The 17,171-nt window shown below is 41.2% G+C and overlaps 1 protein-coding gene across 13 annotated transcripts in view; it reads right to left on the reverse strand.

The window, feature by feature from the left end:
- THOC2 (THO complex 2) overlaps positions 1–11,598 on the reverse strand; it is a 129,223-nt gene extending 117,625 nt beyond the window's left edge. For all 13 annotated transcript variants that reach the window (XR_004262740.1, XR_004262738.1, XR_004262739.1 and 10 more), the window contains exon 1: positions 11,464–11,598. Coding sequence is in view for 10 of the 13 variants with exons in the window: in XM_032258432.1 (XP_032114323.1) it covers positions 11,464–11,534 (71 nt within the window). In the remaining 3 variants the exon portion in view is untranslated. The remainder of the gene's footprint in view (positions 1–11,463) is intronic.
- Positions 11,599–17,171: the final 5,573 nt, after the last annotated feature.

Genomic DNA, 17,171 nt, shown 5'->3' on the forward strand with positions numbered 1-17,171 from the left:
CTCACTATAGCCTCCATCTCCCAGACTGAAGCAATCCCCCTGCCTCAGCCTCCTGAGTAGCTGGGATTACAGGCATGCACACCATGCGTAGCTAATTTTTGTATTTTCAGTACAGACGGAGTTTCCCTATGTTGGCCAGGCTGGTCTCAAACTCCTGACCTCAAGTGATCTGCCCGCCTCAGCCTCCCAAAGTGCTGAGATTACAGGAACAAGACACTGCACCTGGCCAAAGATGTACTTTTTAAGAACACACCCTTTTAATCGCCTATGTGATGAAATTTAAAAGCGTGCATAGATAATTTCTGCCACACACCCAAATACAGCCAGAATATTTGTCTACAGGTAAAGCACTCGTGCAACTGTTTGAACTGTAAACTGAACTAGCTTGATTTTGTGGAATACCATTTTTTACTTGAAAGAATGACTAAAAGACAAACTATGATTTTTAGACATGGGTCTTTCACAGGAATTTTCTCAAAAATAGGTTTTTCTCAAAAAAAAACCCAAGTGAGCCTGTCACTTCAAAGAAAACAACAGAGTATTTGCTGCCAATGACACACTTTTACACTGTCAGTGGGAGTGTAAATTAGTTCAACCATTGTGGAAGACAGTGTGACAATTCCTCAAGGATCTAGAACCAGAAATACCATTTGACCCAGCAATTCCATTACTGGGTATATGTCCAAAGGATTATAAATAATTCTACTATAAAGACACATGCACATGTATGTTTACTACAGCACTATTCACAATAGCAAAGACTTGGAACCAACCCAAATGCCCATCAATGATTAAGACTGGGTAAAGAAAATGTGGCACATATACACCATGGAATACTATGCAGCCATAACAAAGAATGAGTTCATGTCCTTTGCAGGGACATGGATGAAGCTAGAAACCATCATTCTCAGCAAACACAGGAACAGAAAACCAAACACCACATGTTCTCACTCATAAGTGGGAGCTGAACAATGAAAACACATGGACACAGGGAAGAGAACATCACAAACCAGGGCCTGTCAAGGATTGGGGGTAAAAGGAGGAAGAGCATTAAGACAAATACCTAATGCATGCAGGGCAAAACCTAGATGACTGGTTGATAGGTGCAGCAAACCATCATGGCACACGTATACCTATATAACAAACCTACACGTTCTGCACATGTATCCCAGAACTTAAAGTAAAATTAAAAAAAAAAAGATAGCTGTAATGCATACAGTGAAACCCACAAAGGGCTCAAATATAGACTACATAAAGAACCCCTACAAATCAATGAGAAAAATGCAAGCAACTCATTAACAAAAAAGGCAAAATATATAATAGAGGCCTTTTGCAAAAAGAAATAAGAACTCCAGGCCAGATGTGCTGGCTCACGCCTGTAATCCCAACACTTTGGGAGGCCAAGGCGGGTGGGTAAATCACCTGAGTGGAGTTCAAGACCCGCCTGCCCAACATGGTGAAACCCCATCTCTACTAAAAATACAAAAATTAGCTGGGTGTGGTGGCACATGCCTGTAATCCCAGCTACTCAGGAGGCTGAGGCACAAGAATCGCTTGAACCCAGGAAGCAGCAGTTGCAGTGAGCCAAGATCACACCACTACACTCCAGCCTGAGTGACAAAGCAAGACAGTGTCTCAAAAAAAAAAAAAGAAGAAATAAGTACTTCAAATGACCAACAACATATAAAAAGATGCTTATGAAAATATAAGCCACAATAAAATACCATTACATACATATTTACAAAAAATTTAAGTCTGACAATATCAAATGTAGTGACAATGTGAAACAAGGTCAACTCATGTACTGCTGGTGGGAGTATACATTGAAATAGGTTGGCAATATGTCACAGAGCTAATGTGTAACCTATAACCCAGAGATTCTATACCTAGTATATACTCCACAAAAACACATGCTTGTATATACTAAAACTGGTGTATAATAATGTTTCTATTGGCACTGTTAGTAGTAGCCAAAAAAACTAGAAGCAACAAAAATGTTTATCAACAAAACAGCATGAAAAATAAACAAATAAACAAATACTGGTATATAATGCAACTATGAAAATGAATGGACTTAAAAAAAAAAAAAAAAGGAAAATGAATAAACTGCAAACATACAACATGGATGAATCCTAAAGTCCTAATTGTCAAGCAAAAGCAGCCAGATACGGTCGGATAAATATTCAATTATTTCATTTATATGAAGTTCAAGAAAAAAATTAAACATATTGGGTAATGACACTGCGAACAAAAGCAAGAAAGTTCCTTTGAGTTGAAGCTGCAAGATTAAAAAGAGAAAAATCAAGAAAGAAGAAAACCATAAATGTCACAATAATGGTCACTACATGGGAGGCAGGAAAGGTTTGATCGGAAAGAGGGTATGTTGCCTTGACCTGAGTGTAAGTTACATGGGTGTACATTTTACAGTGATTTTATACTGAGGTTTCATGCACTTCTCTGTATTTTTGTCACATTTCACAATTTAGAAAAAATAATTATTCCAAGTTGCACAAGCCTTTAAAGTAAGAGAGCCAATGAATTCATATAGAAGAGTTTCTTACTCTTTTATATCTAGTAATCCTTTTTCTAGTCAATGAAACAAATAATTTTAAGACTCAGGCAGGGGTATAATAAGACAAATGTAACATTCAGAAATGGTAGTTTCTTTAAGAATCCCTGGAGGTCTTCTATGAGTGAATTACTTAGGGAGAAGAGCGCAGAGATACATCTACTTGTTGGGGGAAAATTCTTAGTGTTTGTTTTTAGTTTCCTGTTATAACTAAGGAATACCTGTTTCGTTTTTTAATTTAAGACTTATTTATATATATCACATCTAAGGCTAAATAAGATGCCAGATTACAATCATCCACAGAGAGATTATCTACTTTGCAGATTATACATAACCTTGCAGCTCACCTCTGTGTCTTATGATTACATCAATACTCTATCATTCAGGATGAGCAGGGTAAGGTTATTAAAAGTCAACAGAGTAAACTTTTGCTGATCAACAACGGACTTCTAGGTTTCACAAAATTATGTTCAAAACCAAAGAATAAACAGGCAATGGAAGCTGTGGCTCACACCTGTAGTCCCAGAACTCTGGGAGGCTAAGGTGGGTGGATCACTTGAGGTCAGGAGTTTCAGACCAGCCTGGCCAACATGATAAAACCCCATCTCCACTAAAAATACAAAAATTAAGTGGGTGTGGTGGTATGCACCTGCAATCCCAGCTACTCTGCAGGCTGAGGCCAGGGAATCACATGAACCCAGGAGACAGAGGTTGCAGTGAGCTGAGATCGCATCACTGCACTCCAGCCTGGGCAACAGAGCAAAACTGTCTCCAAAAAAAAAAAAAAAAAAAAAAGGCAATGGAGAGCATTTACTAAATTAAATCTTTAGTTTAAAAATGTCAGGCTAGGCCGGGCGCGGTGGCTCAAGCCTGTAATCCCAGCACTTTGGGAGGCAGAGGCGGGTGGATCACGAGGTCAAAAGATCGAGACCATCCTGGTCAACATGGTGAAACCCCGTCTCTACTAAAAATACAAAAAATTAGCTGGGCATGGTGGCGCGTGCCTGTAATCCCAACTACTCAGGAGGCTGAGGCAGGAGAATTGCCTGAACCCAGGAGGCGGAGGTTGCGGTGAGCCGAGATCGCGACATTGCACTCCAGCCTGGGTAACATGAGTGAAACTCCGTCTCAAAAAAAAAAAAAAAAAAAAAAAAAAAAAAAAAAAGTCAGGCTAGGCATGGTAGCTCACACCTGTAATCCTAGTACTTTGGGAGGCCAAGGTGGGTGAAACGCTTGAGCTCAGGAATTCAAGACCAGCTTGAGTAACATGGTGAAACCTAGTAACATTGCTTGAGCTCAGGAGTCCAAGACCAGCTTGAGTAACATGGTGAAACCCTGTCTCTACCAAAAACACAATTAGCAGAGCATGGTGGCACATGCCTGTGGTCCCAGCTACTCGGGGGGCTTAGGTAGGAGGATCGCCAGAGCCTAGGAAATTGAGGCTGCAGTGAGCCATGATCACACCACTGCACTCCAGCCTGCACTCTACGGTGACAGAGCAAGACCCCATCTCAAAAACAAAAAAAAAAAAAAAAAAAAAAAGAAAGAAAATGTCACTTAGCTATTAAACATTTCTCACTAAAAAAAAAAAAAACTATTCTGAGAGTACCTTACAAATGGTAAGCTGGTTTAAGTTTGGTCCCAAGTACTTTCAACTATTTTCCTGGAGAACTAGACAGGCCTTCGAATGGGTTGAAAAGAGAACAGTGGTTAAGAACACTGGCTAAGGTTGGGTATGGCGGCTCATGCCTGTAATCCCAACAATTTGGGAGGCTGAGGTAGGAGATCACTTTAGCACAGGAGTTCAAGACCAGCCTGGCTAACAAGTGAGACTCCATTTCTACAAAAGAAAAAAAGAAAAGAAAATTAGTCAAGTGTGGTAGCACATGCCTACAGTCCCAGCTACTTGGGAGGTTGAGCTGGGAGGATCGCTTAAGCTTGAAGCTCAAGGCTACAATGAGTGGTGACTGTACCACTGCACTCCAGCCTGGGGAAAAGAGTGAGACCCTATCTCAAAAAAAGAAAACAAAAACACTAATTAAGCTTCTAATTTCACAAAACATGTTAAACCTACCATAAGTTTATCTGAAATATAAATCAAAATCTTCCAGTAGACAACAAAGAAATAACATCTGCTTCAGACTAGCATCAGAAGATATAACCCAAAAATGTCTGCCATCTAGGTCTTTTGTGGAAGAGATATATAAGTACCTCAAGGTTGCTTCAATATTTACTATGAAATATTAAAATAATTCCCTCTTTGGGTTCTCACTTCCCCTACAGGGTCAATTCCCTTTAGAATATAATACCAGGGGCCAGGTACAGTGGCTCATGCCTATAACCCCAGCACTTTTAAGAGGCTAAGGAGGGCAGGTCACTTGAGGCCAGGAGTTTGAGACTAGCCTAGCCAGCATGGTAAAACCCTGTCTCCACTAAAACTACAAAAATCAGCTGGGCTTGGTGGCACATGTCTGTAATCCCAGCTACTCGGGAGGCTGAAGCAGGAGAATCACTTGAACCCAGGAGGCAGAAGTTGCAGTGGGCCAAGATCACACCACTGCACTCCAGCCTGGGCGACAGAGTGAGACGCTGTCTCAAAATAATATCAGGAAGCACCATGTCTTTGAAAGAAGAATTTAACAGAATCAAGTAACTCATCTTTCCTTTTGTACTCAGGCTACTAAAATGCAATTTCAAATATTCGTTCATACACAAAAAAGAAAAAAAGAGAGAGAAGAGGAAAAGATGAGAAAGAGAGAGAAATAAAATAATTGTTTAAAATTCCTCCTTATTCACTTGAGCCTGAGAGGTCAAAGCTACAGTGAGCCAAGACTATGCCACTGCACTCCAGCCTGAGCAACAGAGTGAGACTCTGTCTCAAAAAAAATTTAAAAAAACAATTCTCCATATAACAATGGATTTGTTTTCTCACATTTTCCATAGCTTTATTTCTATTTAACAATCTTAATGCATGTCTTTTGCAAAAAGCCTTCCAATCGTTGGGGGGAAAGGGTTGCGTCAGTGTTCCCAAACTCCTACCTAAGCTAATGGTACAGTCATCATTACATAACTTTAAGAAATAACTGAAATATAATTCTATATTGTCAGTCACCAGGCTACAAACATGTTCATTAGGACACAGATAACAATGTCATCATGAACTATTAGTTAGAATCTCAAAGATTTGGTGAAATTGTGTATGGAATCATTGAAAGTTTATTACAATAAGGCAATTTACTTGCATAATAGATACTTATATTTCCCTACTATAAAAGAGGTATTCCTTTGGCTGGGCGCAGTGGCTCATGCTTGTAATGCCAGCACTTTGGGAGGCTGAAGTGGGAGGATCACTTGAAGCCAGGAGTCTGTGACTAGCCTGGGCAATATAGCAAAACCCCATCCCTACACATACACACACACACACACACACACACACACACACACACAAAATGTTTTTAATTAGCCAGGCATGGTGGCATGCACCTGTAGCCCCAGCTATTCAGGAGGCTGAGGCAGGAAGATCCCTTGAACCAGGGTTAAGCCTGCCATAAGCCGTGATCATATAACTGTACTCCAGCCTAGGTGACAAAGCAAGACCCTGTCTCAAAATAAAATTAGTTAAAAATAATTTTTTAAGAAATAAAACAGGTATCCCCTTAGTTATAACAGGAAACTAAAAACAAACAACAAGTAGATGTATCTGTCCTCTTCTCCCTAAGTAATTCACTAATAGATGACCACCAAGGATTCTTACAGAAACTACTGTTTCTGAATGTTACATCTGTCTTACTATACACCTGCCTAATGGTTTTAGGTGACTAACCTAAATTACAGGGAAAGGAACAAACAAAACTACCTCTAATAGTTGCTCACTTTAACATGGCTTAAAAATAATCAAATTTTCTGTCTCAGTCCAAATTCAAGTTATTTTAATCCTTTAATAGCTTTCAGATACTTTTTACCATTTTTCCACTTTTTTTAATTTTTTAAAAAATAAAAATAGAGACAGGTTCTTGCTATATTGCCCAGAACTCTCCTGGGCTCAGGCGATCCTTCCTCCTGACTCAGCTGCCCAAGTAGCTGGGATTACAGGTGTGTGCCACAGTGCACACCACCTCACATGCCACCACCTTAGGCTTTCATTTTTTCTACTTTTAAAACAGTTTAGTGCTATTATGGAGATGCTGTCTCAGGTCCCTGAGAACAAGGACAGACTCTATTTTCTGTCAAAAGATGTATAAAAAACTGAATAAAATGTCTGAAGTTCCTTCAAGGACTTAAAATATATTTTGTGAATACTTCTTAACATGAATATACAGCTTTTCGTGTAACTTGTTCCCTTTTCCATTAAAAAGGAAACAGACACAAACTTAAACTACTTGATTATGTTCACATCTCAAATCTGGCTTTCATATATAAAAGGCTGATGTTCATTTACACTTCACTTAATTCTTTAAAACAAGACAATGAAAAGGTTAAATGAGGTTAAGCAAAGTGCTACCTCCATTATCATTTGTAGAACAGAGACACAACCCACAAAAATGAATATTGGGACAATATAGTTTTATCTTGTGGAAACATGCATTTAAAAGAAAAGGAAAGAGGAAATGTTAAAAAAAAAAAAAAAAAAAGACAACAGGAGTTGCTGCGCTTACAGTAGGAAAAAAGCACAAGTATATTAACAGCGCTCACCCTACCTTAACATTAAAGCATTCTAGAATAATTTTTTTTTTTTGACAAACAAAGCCTATACAACCTCTTCAACATTTTCTGAAGAATGTTTCTCTTCCCAGGAAAACAGACTAAGACTTATACTTAGCTCATGAATACAGGTCAAAATGGGAAATTAAACACCAAATGAAAACTGAGACATCAAGAAAAGGTTTCAGGTAAAAGCTTTGGCTGAATTTGAAGCAACTTTGCGAGGAAAAGAAGACTCAACCACCAAGACTAAAATTTTTTAGAATGATTATATCCCTTTACCTAGAATCCTCCAGAAATTCAGATCAGATGGCATGTTTTGAACATCCAAATGTACTTAAGTTCTAGAGTGTCTAAAATTGTGTAGTAGCAGCAGAAAAAGTAGCAATCGTGTAGAAGAAAAATAGCAATCAAAACATTTGACAATTAAATTTTAAAATTTTATAACTACCATTAAGAAGATAAAAACCTAACCAAACTTTCTAACTGAAATACCTAAATAAGCTACTCAAACAGATGATACTCAACAAACGTAAGTATTTCAAAATTATACTAAGTATTAACATGAGGCTAGCATCTTCAGATTAAGATCAATTCTCCATTTAGGTTGCTTGTAACAAAGAAATGCTGAACTTACCGTGTTAATGATTTCTACTAAAAACAGAATTCTACACTGGATCTACCAGTACATGCAAGCTTATTAGCTTCACCATGGTAAGTTCTATGTTACTATAATCGAGAAAGTCAAAATAAAATATTTAAACACGTATCTTTCACAATTTGAAAGAGTTTACATTTAGATATAAGCATTACCGGAAATGACAATTACATTTTGGTAGTCCTCCTTCGCCCTTCTGATCCCTCTTGGAAAAGGTCACTTTAGGAGTTCTACAATTTAGCATTCAAAACATTAATTGGTATCTCTGGAAACATAATGGGATATCCAGGTATGTGATGGATAGACCATTCAGATAGGCAAAAACAGTTTTACTTTTATCCTAATTACCTAATAAAACATTCTCCAAAGCCAAGGCCTTCCATTTAATAGACAGTTGTTTGTCATGGGGTACAATTGAGAATTTGCCCTATCTAAAAGTTATAAAATGCCCCATATAACTCACATGTTACTTTCAACACTAGTTGACTACCACCCCCAGGAAGATTTACGCTGCTAACAAGTGACAGACAAGAAACAAATTAACAACCTGAAATACATCATATTATTTTTAAAAAGGTAATTTTCAGTCAAGTTAAAGCTTATCTGCTAATTTATCTTGTTAAAAAGGAAAAATTCACTCAAGGTATAATTTTAAATGTTGGTCATATTCTAAACGCCAAATCTATAAATAGATTCACTAATAATTTGGTGGCATACTACCTTCATTTTTAACATTTACAGTTGCCGTTTTATATTTCAGAAGCTGTTTTCAGACAAAGGAAAAAGGTTTTTTGTAATATGTTTGCACCACCATGCAGTCTGCCTAATAAAATGAAAATGCTAACATCTATCTTTAGGAAGATACAGAAACTCCCAAGATATGCTATATGCAGCAAAGTTTTCATAGAGGGAAAACAGGTCAAATAAACAAAAACTAAGTACTGGATGGTGACGTGTTTAAAACAGCTTATCATGTTACACAACTTTATCTTCATATAACAGAATGCAATCATAAAACTGACTATACTGATTTGGATCTACCATAATTCAAAACATTCCACAAATCATGCAATAACTACATACATATAAGTTCTAATAAGTTTTTAAGCAGCTCTTCAAACATGAGAACTATGACAGGTAGCATGTATTATGTAAATATACATAATGTGAACCTAAAATTCCATTTAAACTAGGTATTTCGACCTCCTGTTTAACTTTTTCTCCAACCGCTAACAGTCAGAAGCCAAGCAGAATTTCACCTGTAGCCCTAATACCATTCATTCTAAGGTGGGAGCAATAATAGTAAAACGGAGGCTGAGGCGGGCGGATCACAAGGTCAGGAGATGGAGACCATCCTGGCTAACACAGTGATACCCTGTCCTTACTAAAAATACAAAAAAATTAGCCAGGCGTGGTGGCATGCACCTGTAGTTCCAGCTACTCAGGAGGCTGAGGCAGGAGACTTGCTTGAACCCGGGAGGCGGAGGTTGTAGTGGGCCAAGATCGCACCACTGCCCTCCAGCCGGGGCGACACAGCCAGACTCCATCTCAAAAAAAAAAAAAAAAAAAAGAAGTAGCTGAAAGGAGGAAGCTGAGCAAACTACAAAGATGACAGCCCCTAAATAAATGAGCTGGCTTTAAAAGTAAACAAAACAGCGAACTGCTTTATCAGTTTTGGGGGGATTACCCTAATATGGGTGAAGCTAACACTCTGGCTGGGTAACTTCACATCTGGCCTTCCCAGAACTTGATGGCTGTCAACTAGTTATCAAACTTGATAGCTATTTAACTAGCACGTACGAGGATTTGGAAAATGTTCATTATAGTTAAAAACGAAGGTAAAATAGTCTTCTCTGGCAATTAATAAACCAATAAGAATTCTAAGCATATGCTGAAGGGGGCGGGGCGTGTATAGAGCCAAAAGAAATATGAAACATAGTCCCTATCTTTCAAGGGCCTCTCAATTCATTAGAGTGCAAGAATAAATACATATGAAGGAGTCAGAGACGAATTAATTGCCAACTTGAGTGGTACAGACTTTAAGTGCAAGAGCTGTCCTGAGAAGTTTAAATATCTAAAGGTTGGAATAATATTACTTTTAATAGCTATCACTTGAGCACTTACTATAAGCCAAGTGCTTTACAGGCATTATTTAGTCTTCGCAACAATCCTTTGAGTAGAGTACTTATTACTCCCAATTTACTCAAGGGGAAACAGTCCAAGTGGTTAAGGAACTTACCCAAGGTCACTCAGCTAGTTAAGTGGCTAAGACAGCCGCTTATTTAGGCAATTCTAGAGCTCACACTGTTAAGGCTTCATAAAGCAGTGCGGGGGGTGCGGGGGAGGAAGCCACAGAGACTGGCAATATTACAAGCGCGGGACCCGGCAACGCGTTCCTCGTGTTTCGTTCCAAGTAATGAAGTTACAAAGATTTAAATCTTTAGCACGAGCCACGGTAAACTGGCTACCAGAAATGGAGGGGGGTGGGCAAGGACGACAAAAATGGCTAAGAGTTAATTTCATCCAGGGTTGAGCTTTAACATCTAAAAACGATCCAGAGAAGGAAATTAGACGCTGTTATTAATATCTGTTCTTAAATCTGTAGTTTGCTTTGCTGATTAAACGACTTTTTCCAGGGGGAGGAAAGGAGGGAGCGCTCTAATTTGTGGGCGAGAAGACTAGGGGTATGGCAAGTTACTGTTTTTGGTGTTACCGGGGGAAAGTTTCACGACTAAATGAAACGCGTTATCCTAGGTACTTGAGAAGCTTGGATAGTTGCCAGAATTAGTTGCAGTCCCAGGATAAAATGGGGTTTAGGGAACATTTAATGACGAAAGTTGAATCCAACCCGAAATAGCTCTAAGGTGAAAAGACAGAGCAAAGAAATGCCGGTAGTTCTTCGGGGAAAGCGGCCATCCCTGTCACACTTCCCCACGGCGCCACACGAAGCTGGGACAGTCGGGAGACCGCTCCCCGGGAGGACGAGAGGTGCCAAACTGAGTGCTTCGCGGCGCCACGAGCTTCGCGGCAGCGGGCGAAGAGGAGAGAAGGGAGTCCGGGACGGTTCGCCCTCCTCGGACTTCAGGCAGAGGAGGCGCCAAGCTCTAAACTACAGAGTCGATCGGGTGCAGAGTGAAGAAATGGGACAGAGACAAACGGAAAGTCCGAATCGCCCCGGCGCAGCCCGATAAGGATAAAGAAGCCAAGTGAGCTCAAGCGAAGAGGGGAACACAAAAAGAGACCAAGAGGGAGCGCGGAGACCCGCAGGGGCGAACAGGAGTTCTACTAAGAGGCTAAAGGAAGCCAAGCTACCGCAGGCAGCAGCGATTTTTGGGAGGCCAGGGAAGGAAGGAGGTCCGCGGCGGTTAACCGCACCTCTCCCCGAGTTCGAAACTCCTAGCTGACCATCCACGCCCGAAGACCGGGTGGGGGAGGGGGTACATCTTCCCCCCCTCAACCTCCCACCACAGGTGAGAGTGAAGCTGACGCCCTGGCCCGGCCCGACAGTGCGCCTGCCTCCGGCCCGAACACTCACAATTCGCCTCTCCCTGATTTCTCCCAGTTCTTTATCCACTCTGCGGGAACCACAACAGCCGCGGCCGCCATCTTCCTCTCACTAGTAGCAGAGGCCCGGATGTGTAGCACGCGAGCGAAGGGTCAAAGGGGAGCGCCGCCCACGGGGAATGCCGGGAGCTGAGAGTTCGTTTTTCGATTTCCCGCCCCACTTTCCTCCCCACCCAGCGGAAACCCGAGGCCCAGCAATCAACGACGTGAAGGAGACTCGTGGGACACTTTACGAAGTTTCAACGCAGGCTGTGCCCTCCCAAGTCCTCGGCCGTATTTCCCATTAGAACAGAAAAATGCCATCCAGGGGCCAACAAGTAGTCCTTATCTTCTTCCGTGATACTTACCCCTGAACACTAATTCACACACGCATTTTTCAAGCACCTAATATGTGCTAGACACTGGGGATAGAGAAATAATATATCACAGTGTTTGGAAAATACATAAATATAAGCAAATAAATTACATTACGCCCTGCTGACTACTGAGATGAAGTAATTGGGAAGGGGGCAGCCATTGACTACGTGCCAAGCATTACACTAATACGAGAGATATGACCTAACCCTGTGAAACAAGGATCCACAAGTTTTGACACGCTCGGCGTTGTCCTGCTGTGATTACCACCTTAGGCTAAACTAGGGAGTGCAAGTACCATGAAAAACAAATTGGCCAGGCATGGTGGTTCATGTCTGTAATCCCAGCACTTTGGGAGGCCGAGGCAAGCGGATCACCTGAGATCAGGAGTTCAAGACCAGCCTGGCCAACACGGTGAAACCCTGTCAGCACTAAAAATACAAAAATTTTTTTAAAAATAAAAATACAGAAATTAGCCAGGCTGCTGGGCGCGGTGGCTCACGCCTGTAATCCCAGCACTTTGGGAGGCTGAGGTGGGCGGATCACCTGAGGTCAGGAGTTCCAGGCCAGCCTGACCAATATGGTGAAACCCCATCTTTTAAAAAAAAAAAAGAAAAAAAATAGCCAGGCGTGGTGGCACGCGCCTGTAATGCCAGTTACTCAGCAGGCTGAGGCAGGAAATCGCTTGAATTCAGGAGGCAGAGGCTGCAGTGAGCCATGATCGAGCCACTCCACTCTAGCCTGGGCGACAGAGTGAAACTCCATCTCAAAAAAAAAAAAAAAAAAAGATGAATACAGTATTATTCCTTAATCTACAGATATTTCAAAATTGGTCTTTTTTTTCTTTTCTTTTCTTTTCTTTTCGTTTTTGAGACAAGGTCTTGCTCTGTCGCCCAGGCTGGAGTGCAGTGGTACGATCATGGCTCATTGCAGCCTCAGCTTCCCCGGGGTCAAGCTACCCTCCCACCTTAGCCTCTTGAGTTGCTGGGACTACAGATGCGCATCTCCATGCTCTGCTAAATTTTTTTGTATTTTTCTAAAAACGTTTTCACCACATTGCCCAGGCTGGTCTGAAACTCCTGGCTTCAAGCTATCCATCCACCTCAGCCTCCCAAAGTGCTAGGATTACAGGCACGAGCCACACAATAATGCTTTTTTTTTTTTTTTTCAAGTCAGTCTGAGGAGGTCCTGAGGACATGCGCTCCCACCCCACCCCCATAATGCTTGTTATAGCAACAAAATAATATTTTTTTCTGACTGGGGATCAGTTACCACGTCTCGATTAATCTGAAAGGATTCCTCAGTCTGGCTTCCATTACCTTGACATTTTTGAAGAGTACAAGCCAGTAATTTTGTAGCTTGTACCTCAATATGGGTTTGTCTGATGTTTATTCATAATTAAATTAAGATTATGCAAATTTTTGGCATACTACAAACCATGTTTTTCTTTTTTTTGTAATTTTAAAATACTTTATTGTTAATAAATGCTAACAGTCATCTTAGACCTCAGAGTTACTACTTTTTTGCTGAAGGGTCTTGTCTCAATGTGGATGGCTGCTGAAGGTTGGCGTGGCTGTGGCAATTTCTTTTTTATTTTTTTTTTTTTCATTTCATTTAAAGTTCTGGGATACATATGCTACATGTGCAGGATGTGCAGGTTTGTTACATAGGTAAACGTGTGCCATGGTGATGGGAAAACAGCCACTGAAGTACTTGGAGTTAACCCCTCTGGAGCGGGGTGTGGTGGTTAACCCCTATAATCCTACCACTTTGGCAGGCTGAGGCTCAAGAGTTGCTTGAGCTCAAGAGTTAGAGACCAGTCTGGGCAACCGAGTGGGACCCCATCTCTACAAAAAATAAAAAAATTATTCCACCAACTACTGAGGTAAATCCCAACTACTGAGTCTGTAGTCCCAACTATTGAGGAGGATGAGGTAAAAGTATTGCTTGAGCTGGGGAGGTCGAGGCTGCAGTGAGCTGTGAGCGTGCCACTGCACTCCCACCTGGGCAACAGAGCAAGACCCTGTCTCAAAAAAGAAAAAAGTGCTGGGCACAGTGTCCCACACCTGTAATCCCAGCATTGTGGAAGGCCAAGGCAGGTGGATCACGAGGTCAAGAGTTCGAGACCAGCCTGGCCAACATGGTGAAACCCCTGTCTCTACTAAAAATACAAAAATTAGCCAGGCATGTTAGCGCGTGCCTGTAATACCAACTTCTCAGGAGGGTGAGGCAGGAGAATGGCCTGAACCTGGGAGGCAGAGGTTGTGGTCAGCCGAGATCGCACCACTGCACTCCAGCCTGGGTGACAGAGAGAGGCTCAGTCTCAAAAAAAAAAAAAAAGAAAATACTTCTGGGCATGATAGCTAATGCCTGTAATCCCAGCACTTTGGGACCCTGAGGCAAGAGAATCTCTTGAGGCCAGAGTTCAAGACCAGCCTAAGCAACATCACCAGACCCTGTCTCTACAAAAAAAATTTAAAATTAGCCGTAAGTGGTGGTGCACACTTGTGGTCCCAGCTATGCAGGAAGCTGAGGTGGCAGGATCCCATGAGCCCAGGAGTTAGAGGCTGCAGTGAGCCATGATCTGGCCACTGCACTCCAGGCTGTGCAACTGAGCAAGACCCCGTCTCTTTAAAAAGTTAATTAAAAATTTAAAATTTTTAAAATAAAGAACAACCACAGAAGTATTTAGAGTTAATGGGGCATTATTTCACAACTTACTCTAAAATATTTTAGAAAAAAAGTAATAGGGTCGAGCACAGTGGCTCACACTTGTAATCCTAGCACTTTGGGAGGCCGAGACAGGCAGATCACCTGAGGTCAGGAGTTCAAGGCAGCCTGGCTTACATGGTGAAACGCCGACTCTACTAAAAATACAAAAATTAGCCGGGTGTGGTGATGCATGCCTGTAATCCTAGCTACTTGGAAGGCTGAGGTACGAGAATTGCTTGAACTCCAGTGGCGGAGGCTGCAATGAGCTGAGATCATGCTACTGCACTCCAGCCTGGGCGACAGAGCAAGACTCTATCTCAAAAAAAAAAAAAAGGAAAAAAGTAGGCCGAGGGCAGTGGCTCATGCCTGTAATCCCAGCACTTTGGGAGGTCAAGGCGGGTGGATCACGAGGTCAGGACGTTCAAGACCAGCCTGGCCAAGATGGTGAAACCCCATCTCTACTAAAAATACAAAAATTAGCCAAGCACAGTGGCAGTTGCCTGTAATCCCAGCTACTCGGGAGGCTTAGGCAGGAGAATCACTTGAACCCGGGTGGCAGAGGTTGCAGTGAGCCACGATTGCACCACTGCACTCTAGCCTGGGCAAGAGAGTGAGCCTCCATCTCAAAAAAAAAAAAAAAAAAAAAAAGAAAAGAGAAAAGTAATAGGATGATTAAGCAAATGTAAACTATTAACTTCAGGAATCTGGATTGAAGGAGTTGTATAATACCACCCCAAAATATGCTGTTTTAGTATTCTGATTACTTTAAACTTAGGACTCTTGGGGAAGAGCAAATGCAGGTAGAGGCTTTCTCTGAACTTCCTGTATCTGCCTAAGAAAGAGCCTCCAAAACTAACTCAGTTATCATGAATCTCCTCCCCAGGAATCTCATCAACCAGAGAAAATTAAACAGGAGAGGAGACTGGAAGTCCATGCCATGCTCAGACAGACTTTGTCACAGTCTTTCACCTATTCTTCTGAGGGCCCATTCATCTTTCCCCAAAATCATTCATTCTATCCTAAGTTCCCTATATCCTCCCTCCTCTCACCTCCATGAAAAGAGTATATAAGCTTCTAACTCTCACTGGATTTGGGGGTATTCACTTTTCTTTCATGACATACCTCCATGCATGTAATGAATTGTTATACCTTTTCTCCTGTTAATCTGTCTACTGTCAGTTTATTTCATAGACTCAATTACTGAAACCTCAGAGGGTAAAGGAAACGTTTTCCCTCCTCTACAAGATGAAGGACATACAGGGATTCTCTGTTCCACTTGTGCAATGTTGGGGCTCAGAAGCTGATACCCCAAAATACAGCACTTTGACATGCTGAACTGAAGAGGCCTCGAGATGTCTCTGACCTTTTCCACTTGTCACTGTCTCACCCAAACCTTTATCTAGCTAAGATTCAGACCCACCAAAAAGAATAATTGTCTATTCTTCCTTTCCCTGTAGGAACAAGAATATAACCACACCTGAACAGACCCTTTCACAAGATAATGTAAAATTAATCTCTGTTTCCTTATCCACTCATTTGTCCCAGTAATCCACTCAACAGAATTCTCCACTCTCCCAGAATCTGGTTGACCAAGACAGTACACAAGCTTCTGAACCACATTGCAGGGTGGGTAATCACTCTGTGGTTCTTTCCATGTATACGCGTTAAATTAATTTGTATGCCTTTTCTCCAATTAATCTGCCTTTTGGCATTTGATTTTTCAGTGGACTTTCAGAGGATGAAGGGGAAGTTTTCCCTTGACCCCTACAGCAACTTTTCAAAATAAAAGGTGTTTTTAAAAAACGGACGTTTGGAAAAAAAAAAAAAAAACATAGAAAAAAATGCATCTGCTTCAGGTTTTAAAAAAAAAAAAAAAAAAAAAAACAGAAAAAAATGCACGTTTGGCAGAAAATACAGACAATCTAAATGAAGAAATCCTACCCCACATATGAACTTTAGAGCTAGTATCTTCTAAATATGGCAAGTTTTGTCAGATGAACCAGGTCCATTTGCATTGAAATACTATTTAAGGTATATGCTGTATTCAGAACTGGTTCTGGGAAAATGCTCCATTGTTTATAATTGTTTTTCACCAGCTGTATTTAGTCTTCTAGTCTCCTGTCTGACTTTGTAATTCTAAAGCCACCCACTAGAAAATATACACCTCATGTCCTTTGCAGGGACATGGATAAAGCTGGAAACCATCATTCTCAGCAAACTGACACAAGAACAGAAAACAAAACACTGCATGTTCTTACTCATAAGTGGGTGTTGAACAATGAGAATTCATGGACACAGGGAGGGGAACACCACACACCGGGGCCTGTCGGGAGATGAGGGTCTAGCGGAGGGAGAGCATTAGGAGAAACACCTAATGTAGATGACCAGGTGATGGATACAGCAAACCACCATGGCATGTGTATACCTATGTAACAAACCTGCGTGTTCTGCACGTGTACCCCAAAACTTAAAATATAATAAGAAAAAAAAGAAAATATATACCTTTCAGTATCAATGATTTCTGCTTGTAAAAACCTGCTGTCATCTCCAGGAGGATCAAATATAGAAGTGCCCTATGATCTTTTCATCTTTCGTTTTGTTTTTTTTTTTTTT

The sequence above is a fragment of the Sapajus apella genome, unplaced genomic scaffold (genome assembly GCF_009761245.1).
Source record: "Sapajus apella isolate SASKATOON/1434 unplaced genomic scaffold, GSC_monkey_1.0 scaffold102, whole genome shotgun sequence".
Taxonomy (NCBI): Eukaryota; Metazoa; Chordata; class Mammalia; order Primates; family Cebidae; genus Sapajus; species Sapajus apella.